The 22,522-nt window shown below is 54.8% G+C and overlaps 7 protein-coding genes across 7 annotated transcripts; 4 read left to right on the forward strand and 3 right to left on the reverse strand.

Annotated features, from left to right (window-relative positions):
• Nucleotides 1-676: 676 nt before the first annotated feature.
• Nucleotides 677-1,364, forward strand: N7BML (NADH-ubiquinone oxidoreductase assembly factor N7BML; the record flags this gene model as incomplete). Its single annotated transcript, XM_036633317.1, has 2 exons — nt 677-764; nt 850-1,364. The coding sequence occupies 2 exons, from the start codon at nt 677-679 to the stop codon at nt 1,362-1,364; spliced, it is 603 nt and encodes a 200-aa protein (XP_036502004.1).
• A 265-nt stretch (nt 1,365-1,629) lies between these two features.
• Nucleotides 1,630-2,210, reverse strand: CWC21 (Pre-mRNA-splicing factor CWC21; the record flags this gene model as incomplete). Its single annotated transcript, XM_036633318.1, has 2 exons — nt 1,630-1,912; nt 1,978-2,210. The coding sequence occupies 2 exons, from the start codon at nt 2,208-2,210 to the stop codon at nt 1,630-1,632; spliced, it is 516 nt and encodes a 171-aa protein (XP_036502003.1).
• A 519-nt stretch (nt 2,211-2,729) lies between these two features.
• On the forward strand, nt 2,730-4,037 carry CGCS363_v001470 (Cell division cycle protein 123; the record flags this gene model as incomplete). The annotated part of the gene is made up of 1 exon (XM_036633319.1): nt 2,730-4,037. One exon carries the CDS (start codon nt 2,730-2,732, stop codon nt 4,035-4,037), a length of 1,308 nt encoding a protein of 435 aa, XP_036501046.1.
• A 1,334-nt stretch (nt 4,038-5,371) lies between these two features.
• On the reverse strand, nt 5,372-6,362 carry CGCS363_v001471 (Smr domain-containing protein; the record flags this gene model as incomplete). The annotated part of the gene is made up of 3 exons (XM_036633320.1): nt 5,372-5,995; nt 6,064-6,170; nt 6,326-6,362. The coding sequence occupies 3 exons, from the start codon at nt 6,360-6,362 to the stop codon at nt 5,372-5,374; spliced, it is 768 nt and encodes a 255-aa protein (XP_036501047.1).
• Nucleotides 6,363-14,462: 8,100 nt separating this feature from the next.
• CTG1 (Guanine nucleotide-binding protein subunit alpha) lies at nt 14,463-15,750 on the forward strand (the record flags this gene model as incomplete). The annotated part of the gene is made up of 4 exons (XM_036633321.1): nt 14,463-14,580; nt 14,681-15,023; nt 15,074-15,630; nt 15,707-15,750. The coding sequence occupies 4 exons, from the start codon at nt 14,463-14,465 to the stop codon at nt 15,748-15,750; spliced, it is 1,062 nt and encodes a 353-aa protein (XP_036501048.1).
• Nucleotides 15,751-19,736: 3,986 nt separating this feature from the next.
• On the reverse strand, nt 19,737-20,960 carry CGCS363_v001473 (uncharacterized protein; the record flags this gene model as incomplete). Its single annotated transcript, XM_036633322.1, has 2 exons — nt 19,737-20,119; nt 20,195-20,960. 2 exons carry the CDS (start codon nt 20,958-20,960, stop codon nt 19,737-19,739), a joined length of 1,149 nt encoding a protein of 382 aa, XP_036501049.1.
• An 824-nt stretch (nt 20,961-21,784) lies between these two features.
• Nucleotides 21,785-22,244, forward strand: TIM9 (Mitochondrial import inner membrane translocase subunit TIM9; the record flags this gene model as incomplete). The annotated part of the gene is made up of 3 exons (XM_036633323.1): nt 21,785-21,792; nt 21,877-21,946; nt 22,053-22,244. 3 exons carry the CDS (start codon nt 21,785-21,787, stop codon nt 22,242-22,244), a joined length of 270 nt encoding a protein of 89 aa, XP_036501042.1.
• Nucleotides 22,245-22,522: the final 278 nt, after the last annotated feature.

The raw sequence follows: 22,522 nt of genomic DNA on the forward strand, positions 1-22,522 counted from the left end.
TTAGGCGCTGACGTCGGCGGGGCTCCGGGGATGACGGAGCTGGTACAAGATGCTGGAATCCTCTGCTCCGCGCGCGGGCGCGAGTTTGTCTCAGGGTGTTTTATAGACGCAGCTCGATGCAGTCTTCGGGATTAAAGGGATTGAGGAGAGGAAGAGGAGGGCAGACGAAAGGGCGATCAAAATGACTTGCGGGGAGAGGTGAACAATCAATATGTCGGGTGGCAGGGGAAGAATGATTGGGAAACACTGAAAGGCCCGACGAAGACCGCACTTGTGCCTTGTTGGTGGGGAAGATTTAATTGTTTATGCATCTCTTCAGCCAGGCGGGAACCTGGATAAAGGTGACAGCGCCTGGGGTCCGACGTGCCCGCCGCGGCCTTGCGGAGTGACGTGTGCGGTGGTGGCTGGTGGGGTCAATGTAACTCTGAAGCGCATTGGGCAACTGCTGTTGGCTCGTTGCAGAAACACAAAAAATACGTGGCTGAGGATATGGCGGCCCAATCATGGTTCAGCCAATAGAGACTCGGCCGAACTTCCCTGTGGCGGTGCAAATTATTTGAGCTTGACCTCATTACTTTTCCCAAACACCCAGCAACTTCGAGATATTGAAGCCATGGGATCCTGAGCGACGAACTTTCTGATTTTGTCTCCCCCAACCTCGCAGAATAACGCCCAAATGTCTTCAACACGGATCTCGCCAATACTGGAGGCCTGGTATAAGTGGAAGTCGCTCAGACTACCATGGCGCAAGCGCTTCCTCATCGGTCCGTCCCCTCACCTCAACCATGGTTCTTCTATAAGAGGCACCGCTTCCTTGGCAACCTTCCATACTAACACGCTCGGTTCCAGGCCGTGACCTGCAGGGCTACACGTACTGGGAGTTCCGCGAACAACGAGGCGACGGACCCGGCCGCTTCCGCCGCATCGTCCACTACCCCCGATCGACATACCTGTCCGATGTGAAGGTGTCCCCGTTATGGCACCAATGGCTAAGACACACACGTGAGCACCCGCCTTCGCTCGAAGAACAGTCGAGCGAGGTCGTTAGGCAGGAGAGGATGAAGCTGCTGGCGGCGCAGGCAGACGCGCGGTGGGAGGCAAAGCCCAGGGTAATGGACGCTCCAGGGCAGGCAACAGGCCAACCGTTGCCAGCCTTGAATACGGCACAACGTCAACCGATTGCGCCGGAACTGGAATCGGTAAATGCGACGACGACCGAGTCGACCGAGTCGATCCCAACGCAATCAACGCCGAAAACCAGCGCAGCGAAGAAGAAATACGGACACGATCCATGGGAGCAAGCCAAGGGTCCCGGAGAGGCGTGGCAGCCACAGGCGTGGGTGCCGCCGGCGGGGAAGAAATAGAATGGCATAAACGACGGCGATGCATCTGTATTACTAAAAGACGGGCCCATCTCCGCACATGTATCAATAATTCGATATGCAACCGTCCCACAGCCAAATTTCTCTGTCGAGACGCTTCAAGCCAAACGAGGTTAAGGTGATCTCGGTTTGCACGTCTCATCTCCGCTGATATTCCAAACGCCAAAAACGCCATCCCATATTGACCCACGACCCGAACCCACGCGCCGCGCCGGACTTGACAGACCTAGTGAGAGAGCGCCGACACTTAATCAGCCTCTTCCTTCTTCGTGTCCCTGTCGACGGCGTTCCTCAGCCTCTCCTCCTGCCTCCTCCAATGGCTTCCCTCCTCATAGTCCTTGCTTATCCTCAGCGCGCTCCTAAGCCTCTCGCTCTCCTTGATTTTGGCGTCCGCCATCTCGTGTACTTGGTGACTTTTGAAGTGCTTCCGCACCGGACCGCCGCCGCGTGAGTTCTTCTGCTTCTCGAGATCGGCAAGGAGCTTCTGGCGCAGCTCGTCGCATCGGGTCTCAATTTCTTCTTCCTCAAGACTGGAGTCACACAAAGTGGTTAGCTACATCTGCGCAAGTTAAAGAGAGGGGAAAGATAAGCTTACCCTTCGTCCTCGAGGGTATCTCGGAGGTCTAGGACCTTAACCTCGACCTCGCGCTTACGATCGTGCTCGAGAATCTCCTTATCGGGCTGCCGTTGCTTGTGACGGAGCGAATCGGCGTCTTTCGGAGGGTACGGCGCGCCATAGTCGCGCGGGCGCATGTGCGCAAGGTTGCGCTGGACGTAGCCAGAAGTGCCGCTGCCGCGAGGCGTGGAGAGGCCGACGTTATCAGACATCGCGTGTGTGTATGGTGTAAAGAGACTAAAGGCGGCGAATATCTGGTTGTGATAATATGGGTATCGTGGGAATAACTGCACGTTTCGCTAGATGTTTATGTCGATCGATGGTGTCGGAGAAAATCAAGGTTGGGCGTCTCTCTGTACGGAGTACGCGCTGTTGGAGCTGTGGGCTGAGAGGAGAGACGTCACTACAACCTCTGGACCCTTGGCGGTACGAAAGTTCAGTTGGGAGCTGCAGTACCCGAAGGCGGTGAATGGGGATAACAGAGGCGGCGGGGCCGTGGCGGCAGAAAAAAGATGTGATGGTGGGATGGTGGGGTACTTTCTGCTTTGGGCGACGGGAAGACTCACTAAACGATTAAGACTCATCGATGTAAGTGAAAATCCGAGCACCTTCAATGCTGTTATCTAACTAGAGGTAGATCTGACTGGTGGTTTTCACATAAAACAGTCCCAAAATCTCCGGAAACGTCATACACGAAAACCAATCTTTGCAACCACACAAAGTTATTGAGAATGCCGTCCCTCGAAGGTCTCACAGAGGGGCAACCGACCCTGGACGCGATTACCAACGCAACCCAGGAAGCCGAAGAGCTCACCTTTCCCCCAGTCACCAAGGAACACATCCTCAACTGTGCCTACGACGCCTGGTTTCCCAAATATCGCACCGTCTCAATTCGCTCCCGCATCATCAAGCTCTCCCCAGACTTTGTACAGTACATCCGTGACGACGGCATCATTCTCGCCGACGATGACGCCGCCCAGCCAGACTCAAATGAGGAAGAGGAAGAATGGGCGCCTTCATCGAACACATCCGGCGCCCCTCGGAGAAATCAGCATCTCGACGAGGACTCCGACTCCGACTCGGAGCCAGAGGCAGACTCGCGCCCGCCAAACGAGCGCTTTCCGGAGATTCACCAGGAGATCAAGGACCGCATCAAGGAGCTCGGCGGCTCCGTGGCCCCCAAGCTGAACTGGTCCGCCCCCAAGGACGCGGCCTGGATCTCGCCGCACCAGAACACGCTCAAGTGCACCACGCCCAACGACATCTACCTCCTGCTCAAGAGCTCGAGCTTCGTGAGCCACGACCTTGAGCACGCCTTCGACGACACCGTTGCCTCCTCCGCGAACCGCCCCTTCCAGCCCGTCCTCGTCCTCCGCCCCTTCTTCGCGCCAAACCCGGCCCTGGAGTTCCGCTGCTTCGTCAAGCACCGCGCGCTCATCGGCCTCTGCCAGCGCGACTGGAATCACTACCCCTTCCTCGACGGCCTGCGCTCCGCCCTGGTGTCCAAGATTGAGGACTTCTTCGAGGACCGGCTGCGTTTCACATTCCCAGACGGCTCCTTTGTATTTGACGTGTACGTGCCGGGCGACAGCGATTCGTACGATGAGCTAGGCAAGGTGCGGCTGATCGACATCAACCCGTGGGCGCCGCGGACGGACAGCCTGCTTTTCACGTGGGGTGAGCTGCTCGAGTTCAAGGTACCGAAGCCGATATTGGGGTCGGTGGTGAATGAGGATGCTTTCGAGGTGAGGATTCCAATGTCCGGGAATAGGGGCGACTGGAGCGAGGGTAGCGCGGCGGAGGAGGAGACTACGGACGACGAGGACGCGGATGAGGTCGTCCCTGAGCTGAGGATTGTGGAGAAGGATAACCCCGCGGCCTTCAACTTCAGTACGCCACAGTACTCGGCGCATAAGCTGCCCAAGGAGGTTGTTGACGCCAGCATGGCAGGCGAGGGCGGTTTGAGGGAGTTTGCGCAAAGGTGGAAGGAGATGACCGAAGCAGAGGGTGGCGGGGATGTATGGGAGAACGCTCCATAAGTTGGGTCGATGAGAACATAGGATAGCGACATATCTGAGATCCGTTAAACAAGACTCATGCTCCAAGACCACTCGACAGTCCATTCCTAACTGATGTTTCGGCATGTGTAGGGCATACGTGTCCCCATCAACCATAATGTCCCAGGGAGTTACCCTTTGGCCACTTATACCATCTGTAGAAACCGTTGGTTTTTCGTAGTGTTGTCAGCATTGGACCCGAGCTTTTTTTGCATGATTCTTTTCTTGTCCCCCCCCCCCGCCCTTCTGTAGCCCGTCACAACTCGAGACGATGTTACGTCCTATGTAGCCAGCACCTTTCTTCCTATGCAGAGAAGCTGTTAAGTATGTTCTGATTGATTTGAACGTGGGATGAAGCATGTGCGTGGTCTTGCCCTTTTGCATTTCAGAAGACCAACACATATGCAGGCCTTGCAAGATGCAACGGTATAGCTCGACCATTGCTTACTTTATTTATGATAAGGCAAAGACTGTTTGTTGTTTGTTATAACGCATTAGAACAACCAAGTGCCTTGCCTAACTCGCTCTGAAGCTTGCGGAAGTTCGCACTGAGGACCTGCTAGAAGTTGAGTCGTCACTGCCTAATACGTACGTACACATGAAAATGTGACTAACTGGGTTTGCGCGATACAAACGAAAGCTCGCCCTCAGCCATCTCACACTACATAAAAGAAAAGGGGAAAAAAAGAGCTAAGGAAAGAAAACGGTTTGATTTCTATTCTCATATAGATGATTAGAAAAGCAGGAACGGGAAAAGAAAAAATAGACAAAAAAGCTCAGACTCGTGAGAGTCCTACGAAAAACCGATGGTTTTTACAGCCAATATGGCCAACTCGAACTCGTGGAGTTCCTTTTTTTTTTATGTTCAAGATGAACCGCTTGACCACGAAGGTCGGACGGAGTGCGCGCACACTCTCAGGCAAGATGCCCCGACAACTCGCCGCAGAAGCGGCCCTCTTAAAGGTGAATGCAGGCCTTCCTGCCTCCCCAGCAGAAGGAGTACCAATCACCATGCGTCCGCTTACCACCAAACACAACACGGGCAGAGAGAAGGCACGGGGAAAAAATCGTTTTTATATATTCGCAAGATGAAGGACATGTACAAAGGCGCAAAGGGGCACACTCGCTGGCCCATACCCGAGGCCCCTTTCGACGTGGTCCAGTGACGTTCTCGTTAGGGTATCATATCATCAGATACAAAACATTACCATTTACACATCCAACACATGGGTCCGTCATCCAAGTAGCGGCAGCAGCAGTCGCCAAGGCCAAAGCAGACAAGAACACGCGGAACAACCCGAGACAGAGTAAGCACTTTACATGACCACACAGCAAGCCTTCTCCAGCTTCTTGAGGATCTTGACGACGATGTCGTCTTCCTGGTCCTGTTGCTGTTGGCCGCCGTGATGCTGTTGCTGGCCGCCGTGGGGCTTGCCTCCGTGGGGTTTGCCTCCGTGTTGCTGTTGGCCACCACCGTGGTGCTGCTGCTGCCCGCCTCCGTGGTGCTGCTGACCACCACCAACCTGCGGCGGCGGCGGCATCGTCGCGTCATTGCCCTGGAGGTTGATGTAGATTCTACCCGCATTCTCCTCCGTCGAGTACTTCAGCCCGAGCTCCCGGCACAGCGCCTCGATGCGCGGCTTGAGCTTCTGCACATGTCCCGTCGAGTGGTTGCCCTTGCCGACGATGGCGTGCAGGTGCTCCTGGCCCCGGTCGCGGTCGGCGCGGATGCGCTGTTCAAGCATGCGCTCCGCCTCCTCGACGAACTGGCCGTGCAAGTCGATGCAGCTGCCCGTCACGCGGCCGGCGGCGTTGTTCTCGCGGAAGATGTACTCGGACGCCTGGCGGTTGTAGTCCTCCATCTTCTGGGCGTGGCGCTTGCCCTCGTTCGAGAGCTCTTTGGCGGCGGCGCCATCGCCAGACTGGTAGGCCTGCTGAGACTGTGTGTTGCAGAAAGAGTCAGACACGACGTTGGGGTGATCGTCGAAGGGCGTGGGGGTTAACGGACGCGCTCAAAACACTGGTTACGCTTGTTGGCTTCCTCACGGGCGAGGTCGCGGAGGCGGTCGTACTCGCGCTCCACATCGTCATCGTCGTTGTCGGCGTGGTGAAACGCTGTTGAACGATCGGTCTTGTCAGCACGGGGGAATTACTCGTACGATACGCAGGAAGCATCGGCGGGTGATTGTTTCCCGCGTTCCCTGTGGCGGTCGCGGTTCAAGCCATAGCTTCAGGGGTAGGAGAAACGCGAAACGGGCGGGGATGCTTACCGCGACCGCCCAAGCGGTTCATGGGAATGGAAGACATATTGGTGTGGATTGCTCAATTGGACTGAGTATGCCCAGATGAAGCAAAACCTGACGTCAAACGACAGAAAGATGATGCAGTCGGTAGAGGGCAATGCCAAGTCTGGTTGAGACGCGGACGCAGAGGCGGTCAAGACGGCGCTAAACAAGCTTGTTTTTCGCGGGCCTCGGCCGCACAATTATGGAGACAACATCCGGCATTGGTGCTCATGCTGGCCGCGCCGGCTCCCGCCCCGGACCCGCAACATCGATAACTGTTCAGCTATTGCCGCGGAAGGACATGTCCTTGTCTCCGTCCCCGTTGTCCTTGCGGACAGAGCCTTTCCGGCGTGGATCCGGGGCAGAATTCCCACCATGCTGACAGTGCGATCTTCAGGGGAAGCAGCCGTGCGTTGCCATGGCTCAAAGACTCAAAGGCTCTCAGTGGCTGATTGAGGCTGCAAGCTAGTGTTTGTAAGATACATCAGCGGCCGCTTGGTTCAGTGCGTTTCTCCAGCCATAAATGCTTGTACATGGCAAACCTGCGCAGAACAGATTGCCCTGAAACAAGCCAGACCCAGCGACTGGTCTGGATGGCGGTCGTGGCTGAGGGCGGCACGTCGTTTCACAGCTCCTCGGGTCCATGGTGTTCTAGCCGTCCGAAACAAAACTCGAACATCCACGGCGAGCATGAATACCCGCAAAAGTGAGGGCAAATGGGTGGCGTATCATGGATTTTCCCATTACTAAAGACAAATCGTGTGTGTGATGTGCCAAACCGTCGTTACACAAGAGACAGGCTCAGGGGTAGAATGCTTCTATGGGTCTTCTAGAACATCTCCTCTTTGGACTTCTCCGACCTCCAGTGCTTCCAACTGCAGGACCAAGGCACCCATCATCCGAACTGGCCGATCAATTTAGATTTCCAGATGGAATGACGATTTGAGGGACGCAATGTGAGATCTTGAGAATAACAGCAGATGATCGTAAGAGTTCTCAAACCTAGTTAAGATACGGTGCAACGTACCTGCAGCGCAGCATCTGCCAGAGCCGGATCCTGAATCCTGCGCTGTTCTGTAAAAGGTATCTTAGTTCTCGCTTGTGCCTGCGCAATATGCAAGAGAGAGCGCGCAGAATTCTCCATCTGCCAGGTCCGCATCTGAATACCGCCTCTGCCATTCGTCCGCTCGCAGAGTGCAAACTGGGGGGCAGGCAAAGAAGACGACGACATCAGATGGGGTTCGGCCTCGGGAAACGAAAGAAGCCTCCACAATTCCGGGCCCTCTTCAATTAAAGGAGCCTTCTCGTGATCCCGCGTGGAACGATTTTGCAACTCCACAGTTTTGGCTCTTCAGGCATTCTTTGCCAATGAGGCCCTGGCCACTGCCAATTCTCGGCCTGGGTCCGCGTCGCATCGCGAAAAGGAGCTCGCTATGCCATGTGGCCTCCCTGTACCGACGCGGGAATAGTTGCTGGTAGTAGTCTCCGTCCGCCTGCCCGCAAAGATCTAGTGACAGCGCGAAATTACCTTATTTCGGATCTGAAATGTGTCCGTTGCTGGCCAAACTTCTTCTTTTGACGCTGTTGAGAGCACCGTTTTGGGAGGCGCTCTCAATTGTAGCCTTGGTTTAACGGCTGCCAATCTTAGTTGAGAGAGATGCTTCGCGTCGCCTTGCACTCTAATAAGTACGAATACAAGGCCTTGGAAGACTAGACCTGGCATCCCGGTGTGATTCGCAGCTCTGAGACAGCGGACGGCGACAGGCAGGGGATCCGGATTGCGACAAGTGATGGATTGAAACAAGGGCAACCCATCGCATTACATTTCGAACCCACCCGTCTTTTTGCCGTGGACGACGAGAAGGAGCAAGTTGCAACAGTCCCATCGGTGTAGGATCTTAGGGGCGCATTCTCGATGGCGCCCCATTGTTCCCCCCAGGATTTCGTCCAAAATTTGGTGTTGATCGACGACACCAAACAGGTTGGGAAAACGCAGACTAGGAACCGAACGCGGCACCCCGAGATCATTGTCCGATCAGCACTCCAAGGGGGTGCTGTGCCCCTTTCTTTGGCAGAACATCAGACTGTGTCCGTGGTGTAGATGAGATTCGCAACGGCTTCTGGGCTGTGTGAACTGCAGTTGCAGACAGGGGATCGTGCTAGTGATTCTCACCCTTGCATGGTTAACTTGCACCAGCTAACGCTCTGTATGGCTTGGTGTTTCAAGGCAGCTAAAATGGTGGGGTCTGACCGCCCCAAAATCCCATCTTGAGATTCTGATTGACTGGCGGCGTATTAAGAAATCTTTCTTCAAGATGTCAACGCGCCTCTTTGACGTGCAAGACATGTGTCGCAGTGGCGATATGTGCACCGTGTCTTCTCAGATGGACCGCGACCGTGACAACTGAGATCACCAAAGGTAGCCAGGAACCACTGCCCGGAGAAGCCGCAGATTGTCGGCCGTTTCTGGAAGTTTGTATGCATGTTTGTTGCAAGATGACCGGTTGTGCATTCAGACACTTGAGACCGGTGTGTCCCAGAGGATCGGAGCGCCCATCTTGTACATTTTCCATCTTGAACCAATTCGGTAGTCGTCCGTACAAAGACGTCCTAGCATGCGGCTAAGGCGGTGGTTAGCTAGTCTTGTGGCGTAATTATTGGCTGGCTGCGATGATTGCCCAGCCGCTGCCATTCCCACGATCCAAGCTAAAGGGGCGTTCTGGCGACCAATCAACTATCCCTATTCGAGTCAGGATGAACGATGTCTCTCTTTGAAAGCATCGACTTGGTCTGTTGCCGAGGGGCTCAGGTCTGTGGCTTTTTTGGTGCGATAGATTCCCTCTGGTTCATATCAAAGTGATACAAAGGGCGGTTGCATGTTTGAGCGAGCTCAAGCTCTTGTAAGCCATACTTATTCCAGGATGATGGAATCGACACCATGTACAAGTCGCGAGCAACTCAAATGCCACTGTTATCTTGTTGTCAAAGGCTGAATCCTGATTTAGGCACCTGCATGACAGCAACGAACTTGATGTGCTGGTGGCACCTAGGTGGTTGTTCACACGAGTCTGGAGGGAACTTGGACAGTGCGATCCAGCTATGACCCGAATTAAGACCTGCAGCAGCAAGACTCGAAGCGCAAGGCCCAGAGGGATGATGGATCACCTCGGCGGCAGGATGCAGTAGCCGCTGGCGGTTGAGGATAGAAGCAAACAGACAACGAACTTCATAAAAGCAAACATTTTGGCGTGGCTCGGAGGTTGGGCAGGCTCCCGTAGAGAGAACGGGATTGTGGAATGTGACGGTTGGCCGCATACCAAAGCTTGGCAGAAAACGTTCAGCTTCCAGATGGTTTCCCTAAAGAAAAAAGCAAAGTTGCACCGTGGAAACCGCTCGCCAGCCTGCGGCACGACCTCTCTGACCAGAGACAGCTTCATGTTTTAGCCAGGCCAGCAGCACAACCCCAGAGATTTGGTTGGAGCCAAAGCTGAGCCAGTGAGGCGCCACTGCTCCCGATTGGACGCGCTTGTGGCTAGACGCAAAGTTGTCATCGATGTAATCTGCGTTTGCTTCTTGGGAATGCAGATCATGCGCCGCGAGATGGCTAACACGGAAGAATCTAAGACGATGAGAACCCAAAACTATTGAGTGGGAGGCTGAGGCTTTGAACTCGGAAGGAGTCACAGAGAGTGTCGTAACAAGCTCAACCTCAGTGATGGAGGAGTCCGACGCCTAGACGCAGTAATTGTACGGAAAAGGGAAGATCAGCAGGCAGGAGATGGAAATCGGCAGAATATCCATGATTCCATGTGCCGTGTGCCATCGTCAATCTCATCTCGGGATCTGGGCTGGTGTTTATTAAACTGCGAGAAGGCAAGTGATGTCGTCGTACCTTGTACCCGGAGACGATGGCGCGTCAAGGCGGGAGGCTGGTCAGCTGCACCGTGTACGAAGCACGGCGGCCGTCCATTGGGAACTGGGCAGCCCAGCATCGTAAGTGGATGCAGGGAGATGCTTAGGCGGAGAGGACCAGGTAGAAGCGTGGGCTCACTGACATTTGGCCATATGGCGGTGGAGTCGGAGATGGTGATGGGAATGACGATGGGGGGGTTTCTGGCCCTAAACTGGCCTCGCCGCAAGGGCAGAAGAGTACGGATCTTGAAGGTACCGCGCAGTAGTCGACAGTAGCAGAGACATGCGGCTTGATCAGGAATGGTGATGGGTTCGCCGCGTCTGTGGTATTTTGGCTCTAAAAAGAGGGATGGGCGATGGGCCGGACGGCGGCTGGCTGGCCGGCTTGTCTGTAGTTGGTTCGCGCCCTGAAAGAAGAAAGGAAATGCAAGGCGACAGGTGCCAAGCTCAGACATACATGATCCCGATCGACCCCTATTGGAGATGCAACTAACTTGCAAGAGCTTGGTTGGGATGCTGTTCCTTTGCTCCGTCCGCCAGTGCCCAGTGGTTGCTTTGAGTACCGTACAGTGAGGTAGGCAAGCGGGACCTGGCTGTGCTCGATTTCCTAGCTTGGAGACGTGCAGAGTATTGGCGAATCAAGCTGTGGCCGAGAGCTTTGGGGTTGGGTTGAAAAGTTGTTTGCTTCCATTGTTTGCTTGACGGCGGCTAGACCGCCTTGCGATGCGTTTTCCTAAGTAGGCACACGGTATTGATGAGATTGGCGACGTCTTGATGCGCTGCAGCCTGCTGAATTGTTGTATGGTTGGTTGTGCTTTGTGCAAGTCCGGTGATGAGCCTCGAGCAGGGCATACCACGCACCGTCGCGATGCTGGAATCATTGCCGTCAAGAGCAGCAGCAAGGAGGCCGCGGATGAAGGTGTTTCAAGAATCGCAATAGAAGCCCTGATGGAAGGAGGTTATGTTCCAATTGCAGTTTTCCAATGTTCCATCTGCCATCGATCTCCCTGGCGTTCCCTGCAGGTGGATCTCTGCTTCGTCTGGTCTGGCACTGGCAGAAGCAGAGGTGCTGCAGGTAGTCACAGAAGAAGGAAGGAGGGTGATCCTCCATGCCTTCAGTTAGATGGCTGGTGGAAGGGCTGGCGGGTTGCGTGCGGTGGTGTCCCATTCCAGCTGCCCCGATTGACTGCTTGCTTGACTCTTGGTGGGAAGCACCCAAGGCAAGGCACCTTTCTTCAATTGAGGCAAGGGGTCAGGTGTTGGTCTTGGAGCAGGTTGCCCATGATGCGATGTCTCGCGCAAGTACAACCATCCGAGGCAAAGAGGCGACAGCATGTCTCTTGGAATTGCGTTCCGAGGTGGTCCAGAAGCAATGAAGAGGTGGATTGACACATATTGACTGGTTCGTATTGGCAGCGGCTCGTGCTTCTCGCGCGTTCGGAAGGCAAGGGAATGAGCATATCCCGCCAGGAAGATTAATAGAGAGCGACAGAGCAGAGGCAATAGTGACGGATTACCACCCGGCTAAGGCAAGAGATGCACAGGGCCCGCCCTGTTTGCCTCGCCCGCCAAAGAAAATCCCATCTCCGAGCCTGGTCCCAATGGTCTGTGGTCGCCCGTAGCGCGAGGAGTTTTTCTCACATTAGTCAGGGCGGCGAGCAAGGAGGCTTCGGGCCAGTCAAGCCAACCAGACGCGGCTGCAGACACAGGAGTCCCTGTTTCCTTGGTGTCGGGTTGTATTTTCCATCTCTCTTCAGGTACTTCAGGGACTGCACAGTAGAGTTGCGCATGCGTGGTTGGCGTTGCTGCGAGTTCCAACCTGCGGGCAATGGGACAAGGCATGGCACGGCGCGACTCCCCACAGGCTGTGGCTATTGGCTTGCCGCTCGCTGCGGTGATTTCAACGTTGCAAAGGGCTGGCTGGTGGACCCGCCGGTGGTCTGTCTCTGAGGGAATGGATGGAACCTTTTGATCATGTCGGGTATGAGGGTTCGGAGCTCGTACTGTAGTTTGCTTTCTCAGCAAGTCCATACTTGGTTTCTGACAACGTCGGGAGTAAGCCTTCAAAGACCTTCGACCTATCAATCTGTCAGTTGAATTCTCAAAGACATTTTATGTGTATATATTGTACATGCTTGCCTCGGCTTATCATTGTCGCCGCGATGATGAACAAGGTGACACTGTAATGAGTGGTCTGGCAAATGTTTGGCCACCAACTTCTGCGAAAGAAAAAAAAAAAAAAAACACACACGGCCGACAGGGGGGCCCAGGTCAGGAACCGGGCTAAATGCACTTGGAGGCAGGTACCGGTGGATACGTACCGCAGCTCTCGACCTTGGCTTCTGGAATGCCCCCCTGCTGGCCCCTGCACGACGCATCTCAATGGAGTACGTACCTGGCAGCTGTGGATATTTCGTAGCAAGCCTCCACACCGTGCACCCGACTAATTCTTACCCCCTTTTTCTTTCAACCTGCCTGTCACCTCAGACGGACGGCGGCGACCTCACACCTCACACCTCACACCTCAGACCTCATCTCAGGCCCCTCTGCCGGGCTCCCTCTGAGTCCCTCACTCCCACCTCCATCAGTCCTGACACCGACTGCGAGCCCGTGGTGCGGCGCACTGGTCACTAGGAGACGCCGGCGACAGTGGATGACACCGCCCCCACCGAACCTCTGAAGCGTCGAGGATGCCCGGCGATGGCCCCCAAAAGCCCCTAGCCTTCCTTGTGCTGCCGGCTGCTTTCACCAGGGCACTTCACTTCCTGCTGGAAGAAGTGCTGGCACCACTTTCCAGTTATCCCAAGGATTGGCCCCTTCGCCAAATCACCGGCCAACCATTTTGCCTCTCCAACCTTACAGTGGACGGCACATTACGAATACCTACTGCGTATCCGTACGTATATGCACCCACTCTGGATTTCTCTGCCCACTGTCTGGCTGCCCGCGGCCCTGCCCGCCGCCCATCATCGCCTGTCATTCGTCGCCTCCGTGCCCCTCGCTTGATTGGCGCACTGTATACGTGCTCTTTGTACCTCGTCTCGAACCGCATTGTCCGCCCCGGAGACGACTGCCCACCCACTCGTCGTCCCAGTGTTCCTCGCCGACTTCTAGCTGCTCCTACTAGGTGCTGTTACCTACCTACCTAAGCTACCTAGGGAGGTAAAGTAGGAGGTTGCTGCTGGCGAATTGATGCTTCTTGCTGCGGCCTGCTATCTTAGTTACTTTACTCGCAGTACATGCTGCCGGGGTACTTTGCAGCTGCCAGTCGGGCATTCAGTCCACCTACCCAAGTCGCCCACTGTTGCTTGCGCGCCTGCTTTCACTGCGCTTCCCTTCCCTTCCCTACCTACCTACCCACCTGCACCCGCTCCTGCACCATCGCTGCCACCCCTGCTCATATTCTACCCACCCTTACCCTTTCCCATCTCTCCTCTCCACATTAGAGGCACCTCCCAACCCATTCCTCTCTTTTCTCTCTCCCGTCTCTCCTGCTCCTGGTCTTTCAATCCTGTCGCGACCATCCCATCCTCCCACCGTCCGCCCAACGGCTAGTGTTTTTCTTTTCCTGTTTGCTGCGTTTCTCGAGCCGTCGTCAATTGATTGATTCTACTCTCAATCATCAAATCGAGAGGTGAGTTCATACTGCTTTCCTACTACATCTCCTGCCCTCCAAGGAGCGAAACGCAAAAGCGAAGGTCCCAGGGCGTGAGAGAGAGTGAGAGCGAGGAGAGAAAGACCGACGCACACCCACAACCCCCTCGAACTGCAATTGCTGCCGCTCGCCGCCAAACACAACACAAAACCATTGGATTAGGAAGGCGACACGGCAGAGACATCAATAAGAGACAGAACGAGACGAGAGAAAGCCATCACCGTCGCCTCGCCCACCCCTTCGACACCGCTGCAATACATTGCCAGCACCTCCCTCGATATCTCGACCACCCGACACACCACACCGCATCGCACGCCGACTCGCCCGTTTCGCATTCCAGCCCCGTCCGTCCCAAACAATTCGCCCGCCTCTCACTCTCTTTCTCTCCATCGCCCATTGCCGGCACCACGGCTACCCGCGACATGGTTGGCTAATCCACTGTTATCTCTCTCAGGCTCAACGACGCATCATCACGATTCGACCCAGGATCCTCAATCACTTTAATCCCATCAATTCTTTTCTATCCGCCGTCGGCAACGACACCAGACCGCCAAGATGGGTTGTGGAATGAGCACGGAGGACAAGGAGGGCAAGGCCCGCAACGAGGAGATCGAGAACCAACTGAAGCGGGACAAGATGATGCAGCGCAACGAGATCAAGATGCTTCTTCTGGGTACGTCAAACCCTCCTTCTCACCCGTTGAATGCCGCATCGTTGTCCGATGCGATGGCATTCAATCGCACCCCAATCGGCCCACTCTAACAACCCAATAGGTGCTGGTGAATCCGGAAAGTCGACGATCCTGAAGCAGATGAAGCTCATCCACGAGGGCGGCTACTCGCGTGACGAGCGGGAATCCTTCAAGGAAATCATCTTCAGCAACACGGTGCAATCGATGCGCGTCATTCTCGAGGCTATGGAATCGCTTGAGCTGCCCCTCGAGGACCAACGCATGGAGTACCACGTCCAGACCATCTTCATGCAACCCGCTCAGATTGAAGGCGACGTTCTGCCCCCTGAAGTTGGAAGTGCCATCGAGGCTCTGTGGAAGGATCGCGGTGTTCAGGAGTGTTTCAAGCGTTCTCGCGAATACCAGCTTAACGATTCTGCGAGATAGTGAGTTTTTCCAGTCCTCGGCGCTGACTATCGCTTGCTGACAAACCCAGCTACTTCGACAACATTGCTCGTATCGCCGCCCCCGACTACATGCCCAACGACCAGGACGTCCTGCGATCGCGTGTCAAGACGACGGGTATCACAGAAACCACATTCATCATCGGCGACCTGACGTACCGAATGTTCGATGTCGGTGGCCAGCGATCAGAGCGAAAGAAGTGGATCCACTGCTTCGAGAACGTCACCACAATCCTCTTCCTCGTCGCCATTTCCGAGTACGACCAGCTCCTGTTCGAGGACGAGACTGTCAACCGTATGCAGGAAGCCTTGACGCTTTTCGACTCCATCTGCAACTCAAGATGGTTCATCAAGACATCCATCATTCTGTTCCTCAACAAGATCGACCGTTTCAAGGAGAAGTTGCCCGTCAGCCCGATGAAGAACTATTTCCCCGACTATGAGGGTGGTGATGACTACGCCGCGGCATGCGACTACATTCTCAACCGATTCGTCAGCCTGAACCAGCATGAGACCAAGCAAATCTACACGCACTTCACCTGCGCGACAGACACAACCCAGATCCGCTTTGTCATGGCGGCAGTGAATGGTGAGTTTAGCCCCGATTGGAACCACAGAGCTGGTACAAAGCCCACAAAGAAATGAGACTAACGCGCGACAAACAGACATCATTATTCAGGAGAACCTGCGGTTGTGCGGTCTGATTTAAACACTCAAAAACGTTTGCTTTTTTTCAACAATACCCTTTACTTCTAATTGCATGACCAAAGCCAGTAAGCGTCGTGGAGGCTGGCTCATGAAATTTACTCTCCTCCCGACGACGACGAAACGGCGACCCTGCTACGGTTTCCCCAGATTCCCTTGCTTACGCGACTGTATTTTTTCTTCCTACACCTCGGCTATCCCCCCGGTATATTGCCTCACAGACTAGGCGGTACACTTTTTTGGTTCTGCCTCGTTGGTCCGCGTTCAGGAATAGGGGGAAACTTGGGGAGGTAGCTCTGTATCAAACATGATGTTCGGACAGCAGTAGACGGAACCGCGGCGGGACGAGGAAACCCGACTATTGACGGATGGCGGCGAGTGAGAGACGGAGGACGAGATGTGGAAGCCCGGACGGATGGATAGCAAGAGGAAAAGAAGCAATGAACTTGAATGCATTTGAGAGAGAGTCCGATGGACGGAAGGCGGTTAAATATTCTGTTTAATTACGAAAGTCTCCTTATTCCTCATGTTGCGCGCAGGTCGAGAGACTCCTTAAACCTATGCTTTTGCCGCCCAGCGAGCCGTATTATCACTGTGCGCCTTTCCAGTCTGTAGTCTCATCTCAAACAGCATCTGTGCAGGCAGCGACATTGGGTATCATAGCATCACCAAGTCTACAGTATGCACTACACGAAGGTTCCGTCTCGGTGCGGCCCTGATCCGCAGATTTACCTATGATCGCCCTCAATCCACCCACTGGGGTTTGAAGGTAGTCGAGAAATTTTAGTTGCTGTAGGTAGCCCAGTCCAGACCCGACGCTATAGTAGACCTCCGGCGCGGACGGCCATCTCCGTTTTCCGTCCCCAATTTCGCCGTTCGCGGCATCGAGACCGCAACCGCCGCTTCCGTCTCTTGGGGTGAACGACGTAGACCTACGTAAGGCTAGTCCCGAGAGAAAACGACCTATTATGCAGTACCTTCCCTAGCGTAACGTAATGCCAAAGGGATTTAGCCTTTCGACTCGTCGATACTGACTCCTCTGCCTTCTCTCCCCTTCTTCAAGGGTCCTGCTCGGTCCCAGAGGGACCGACCTACTTCGTAACTCCCTCCCGAGAGATCCCCTCGCCCCCGCCACACGCACACACTCACAAGTCCGCGCCCGCGGTTTTTTGGTCTGAAGTTAGGATTTAAGCTTGGGAAGGGGAGTGAGGGTGAGGTAATGATGGTGTGCGTGCATATGTATATGTGTGTGTGTGACCGAGGATGGAGCTTCACATCCAATGGTTAAGCTTCCTACAGTTCGACACGGACGTCTTCTCACATTATCATTTTGACGTTGGACATGCAGTTGGATGAAGAGCAAAAACTCTCTTCCACACGTCGCCAAGCGGCGGCGGCGGCAGCTTGGGACAGTTGCATCGGCCGACGATCGGCGGGCACATATCTTGCTGTACGTTTGACGGAGTGGCGCAGCAAGTTTTGAGACTTGCGACAATTCTGTGAGTTCGTCCTCCTGATGCGGTTGAAGACACACACACGATCGTCGACATGGGGCTTCTCTCAACTTGACGGTTTCTTGTAAGAGAGGCTCACTCCTGCAGCTCTTCTGAATCTCTAGCGCGCGGAGCAGCTGCAGGAGCTGTTGCTACAACACGTCTGTTATTGGTAGGGGTCCGGTTCTCGCCCAACCACACATATAATACTGTACCGTCTGATATTGGGTCTTTTACCTTAATCGAATGTTGGATAATGGTGTGCGGACCGGGGGCTGGCTTTGATCCCTTCTCGTTCTGTCCCTCTCTCCCTCCGTTTGTTGGACGAAATTTTTCTCAAACATGTCGCAGGATTTGTTGTTCGCCGCTAGGTTACAAGTCCAAGTATCTTCAGTGATATTTGGATGTTGGATATTGATTGATGTCTTTTTCTGGGAAGGATTCTCTTTGGTTGCGTTGCATGTTTGGTGACCCCTTTCATTTCGTTCCCTTGCGTGGGACCTTGGTTTTTTTCGTCCTTCTCTTGCTTGCTGCGACCTTGTTTGCCAACCCAACCACCCCCTGGAACGAGCAAGTCGGAGAATTTTTGGAACGCGCAACAACGGTGAGAGATCTGGACCCCGTTCATTCCGCCCCTGGGCTGAAGAGTCTGTGAGAGCCCCCTTCCGGAGAGTGCAGCCGAACAGAGAGCAGCAGCAAGGTGAGGTAGAGTTGTGAGGGGAGAGGGGGGACTGTGGGGTTACACTCTGCTGTTTCATAGTGATTACCATACCACGGTGAGGTTCAGAAGGCAAGGCAGAGAGAGGCAGGTGATGGGAATTTTGCCCGGTATTATCTCATCATCGCCGACAGCTTTCCTTCGGCATTAAGGTGTCGACGAGAAGCTGGGGTTGCACAACCATCGGGGACCTGCCGCGTGTTGGCGGAGGCGAAGATCCGGAGTTTCTTTTGGGCTGATGTGGGTGGTTTTCTGCTCTCAGATCCCCTTTGCACCACCCCCCCCTCCTCACGTCGAAATGTCACATGGGACGAATGATATAGACTTTTGTTGGTCGCCCTTGGTGGTGAGATCGCCTTGTGGTTTGGTTTTTCCTGCTCGCCATTATACCCGTGGCAAACCCGTCCTGAGCAAGCGGTTGTGGGTGTGAAGCAAAGCAAAAGGGTTTTCTACGTGTTCTTCGCTAGGATCGAGCCGAATCCGAAGACACTGACTTCTCACCACTATCACCGATTTACTTTCATGTTATCGCCGAGTTACCTGAACAGAAGGGATGCTGGTTGGATGGGCTGAGTGTGCCGTTGACTCTCACATGGGATTTGACCGTTAAAACGCATGTGCTTGGGCTCCAAGGGAGGGAGAATGCGCCCCAATATGGCTCGCCACCGTGAGGCGCGTTATATCGAGTGACGCAGGCCGCTGGTGGCCTTTCCCCCTTCCTACGACGTCGGACGTCAGACGATTCTGGGGCGGGTTAGGTGAGCGACGGTTCAGGATCGCACCGCTGGGCATACGTTGGATATAGGTGACCGGAATATTACAGGCAACGAAAAAAGCCTTGACCTTTCCCGTGTCGGGTCTGCTGCGCCGTGTTAGTGCCCGTCTGGGACCCAGCTGAGGCGCGATGCGAGGCGGAGCATGGAGTAAAGACATGGTCAGTGAGTCCTGAACCCTGGTTATAATGCGTGATCACTGTAGCCTAGTTTGAGGAACGAAAACCCGGTGTGAGAGATGCAGTAAGCCAAGAGGTTGAGGTCACAGAGACAAGCTGCCAGCTGACCGGCCCCAGTATGGGGAGCCCTGGTTCACGGCATGCTGCGCTGCAATGGTACACGACGAATGCATGCTTGATGTATGAAAGAACCGTGGTATCAATCTATATGTGTGTGTTCAGTATGCACGCCCATTAGCCTCGCCCAAGGTAGCTGTCAACTCAGCTCCTTTTCACGCGTAAAAGTGTATGTGTGCGTGATGATTGTACGAGGTGAACCAATCCCAAAAAAACAAAAACTCATGCTTCCCATTGCCTTATGCTTTGCTGTTATTCTCTGATGACCGTATGCCTGCCTGGTGCTGCAGGGAAATCCCAAGCTCCCCATGTCTGTATGTGTGTGTGTGTCCCTCTGTCGTCATTGGGTCGTTTTCGCATTGGTCTGTTGGTTTCCGTTCTCCATGTGTTCGCATAGACGGTGCCGCCCTACCACCACGCAGGTGCCAAGTGTATATTGGGAGGGAGAGCGAGTAAGTCGGGCGCCCATGCCCGCGTGTTCTCAAATGCAAAGTGGTACGATGATGATAGAGAAGCTTTGTCATCCACGGCATCGTGACAGGGAAAGAACAACATTTTGCCCGACTGCATCGGAGGACTGATGCGGGTTGGTAATCGGTCACGGTGATGTTGCTCAGGCCGTGGACATGATCATCGTCGGCCGCTTTTCTCGGGCCAGTATGTGGAAGACGCAAAGAAGGGTCGATTAAGAGTGAATCGTGAGCCGACTCTCACGGTCCGTCGTTCCCGTCTCCCATCGCCGCCTCCGGCACGGAGCCCTCGCCGTCTTGAGGGTGCTGACTCGGGTCGTGGCCCGCCTGCTGAGCCAGAAAATCGGCGTACTCGGCGCTAGCCAGCGCTAGCTCCCGCGCCGCCGTTTCGATGCGGAACTGGAACCGAATGTTTGGGTCGTCACTTCGGACCTCCGCCATCGCTCTGTTGAGTGCATCTCTTGTGAACTGGGCCACTGTGTGGTTGCCGCCTGGCTGCCCGAAGCCGCTAGGGCCTGCGGGGACCATGCCGGGAGCCATCGGCGCTGCGCCGGCGAAGCTTGTGTTTGCAGACACCTGAGGCGGCATCTGGACCGCTGGCATGTGCTGAGGGAGGTTGTTCTCTGCATTGATGTCGGTTAGCTCCCCGTATCTTCACCATCTCGTTCCTTCTCTTGAAGCGATACATGTATACTTACCATGGAAGGAACATCTTGACCCGCTCGCATTAAACCAGCAGTTGGCACAGCTGCCGCACATCTGGCCATTCACCACAACACAGCCGTTCCACGGGCCATAACCTTTATGACAACTCTTGCAAGGGCTGGCCGTTTCCTGACCAGAGACATGAGCTAGCAGAGCCTCGACATTGCTACGCCTCTTTAAGTTGAGGTTTTGGTCTCCACGTCTTTGTACCGCAAGGCGGTGTCCCTCGTTGTTGGCTAGACGTTTTGCTAGAGCACTGTCGATGACCAGCTGATGGTAGCCGCTCTGCTTTGCCAGGTCTTCAGCGGTCAGGGGAATATCTCCCGGGCCACCATGGCCGCCTTGACTGCCCATGTGAGCTTCCATGGCGAACTGTGCCGGTAGGCCGTGAAGATCGGGATGTATGTCCGAGTCGGGAGGGGGAGGGCCGTTGGCCAGGATACCCGCAGCTGCGAGGTCGAAGGCGTTCGGGTGGTGCTGCTGGTGGTGCTGCTGCTGATGTTGGTGGTGTTGTTGAGAGGTCGTGGGAGGAGGGGGAGCGGTTATCTCGTCGTCATCTTCGTGCTCAGCTTCGGCCTCTGCATCGTGGGCGAGCTGTTCGAGCTGGTGGTCGACGGCAGACGGGGGGTGTCGGCTGGCTGCGGCGGTGGCGCGGGCAAGGGCTTGGGGGTCCCGCTTGATGCCGGCAACGGCGGCGGCCTTGGTCACCTTGTTTGGGCGGCCACGAGGAGGTGGACGGCTTCCGCCTCGGGCACTCATGGAGGGTTGGTCGGAAGAGAAGGGCACGGCTGAGAGCTGCCTTTCTGCGATGTGGACTAGTAGCTAGCTGATGGGAGCTGCCTGTGGCCGGGCTGTCGGTGATGAGTGGCGTTGCAAGCGGACAGCTGGTGACGGCTGGAGATGATGGTCGTGGTCGTGGTGGTGAGGAGTTGGGGTCGTTTGGGAAAGCTCTGTTGGTTGAGAGCGGGAAGGAAGCTCACACTGCACCGGTTACTGTTGGCCGCGCTGGCAGGTCCCACTCTCTGCAACCGCTTTGGTGTGGCAGCACGGTCCAGACGTTCACTTTCTCAAGTCGATGTTTGCTTTGGCAGTAATCCTAGCCTCAGCTGCTTACTTGGAGATTCTTTGAGATATTTGTGTTTTCAATGACGTGAGAGCTCCTGGTGAATTATTTTTATTGGATATTAAACCTAGACTGTGGAAGCGAGCAGTCCGCGCCATGGGGCTTTTCGAGCCTAAGCCTGAATACCTTGATACTCTTCCTTGCCCAATGCATCTAACCGAGCTTACAATCCAAACGTCCCTCTCGATCCTTCGGTAGGTGCTTATCGCTATCAGAGCTCCATCAACTACTTGAATCTGTGAGGTGATTGGCTCGAATCGACCAGGGAAAGCAAGCTTTCGAGCCGTCGCGCATCTTGGGACAGCAGCAAAGTGCAGTCCCGGTCCCGAAAGTCGATCCCTCCCAAAGAAATTTCATCGTCATCGTCAAGCAGCATCAACCTCCACCGTCACGATAGCTCACGGCAAACCTCCCTCTTCCACGCAAGCCACCCATTTTAAAACACCCCTACACAACCACAATGGACGCGTATGTATAACCCCGCACGCAACTGCTGGAACAGCTGCAAAATCTGAGAAAGGGAATATCGAACTAAAGCGCATCTTTCTACAGTCTTACCAAGGCCGAGGAGACCCAGCTCCAGCAGAGGCTGCAAAAGCGCCAGGTCAAGGAGTTCATGAACGTATGTTGCACATCTTCACCAATCAGTCTTACGGGCTGCAGTTGCGCTCTCATGTCGCAAATCTCTCAGCTTGGAAAACAACGGCGCTGACGTCTATCCCTCATAGCTGTTCGGTAACCTCGTCGACCACTGCTTCACCTCCTGCATCGACGACTTCACCTCCAAGTCCCTTTCCTCCCGCGAGACCGGCTGTATCTCCCGCTGCGTCCAGAAGCAAATGTTCTCCCAGCAGCGCCTGAGCGAGCGCTTCCAGGAGCACAACGCCCAGATGACTGCCCAGATGCAGCAAAACCAGTAAACGCTCTGCCAACAGAAAAAGGCACTGGCCGTAAAAAACAAATGAAGCACATTATCAATGAGAGAACAAACGAAAAATCCGAAATGGGAATGCTAGCGGCAGGCCAAAGGTCGGCTTGCACGCATGTGTAATACTATCCAGCACCACGACCAAGCTGGACGCTGTGGGATACGAATAACCACTGGAGTGGTTCGTAGACATGGCAAGAGAAACCGATGAGTGTGGCGTTTCTATCATTTGATATCGACACCCCGTGAGGGAGGTTTCTTGTACAATAC

The sequence above is a fragment of the Colletotrichum siamense genome (assembly GCF_013390195.1).
Source record: "Colletotrichum siamense strain Cg363 chromosome Unknown KSG_Cg363_contig01, whole genome shotgun sequence".
NCBI lineage: Eukaryota > Fungi > Ascomycota > Sordariomycetes > Glomerellales > Glomerellaceae > Colletotrichum > Colletotrichum siamense.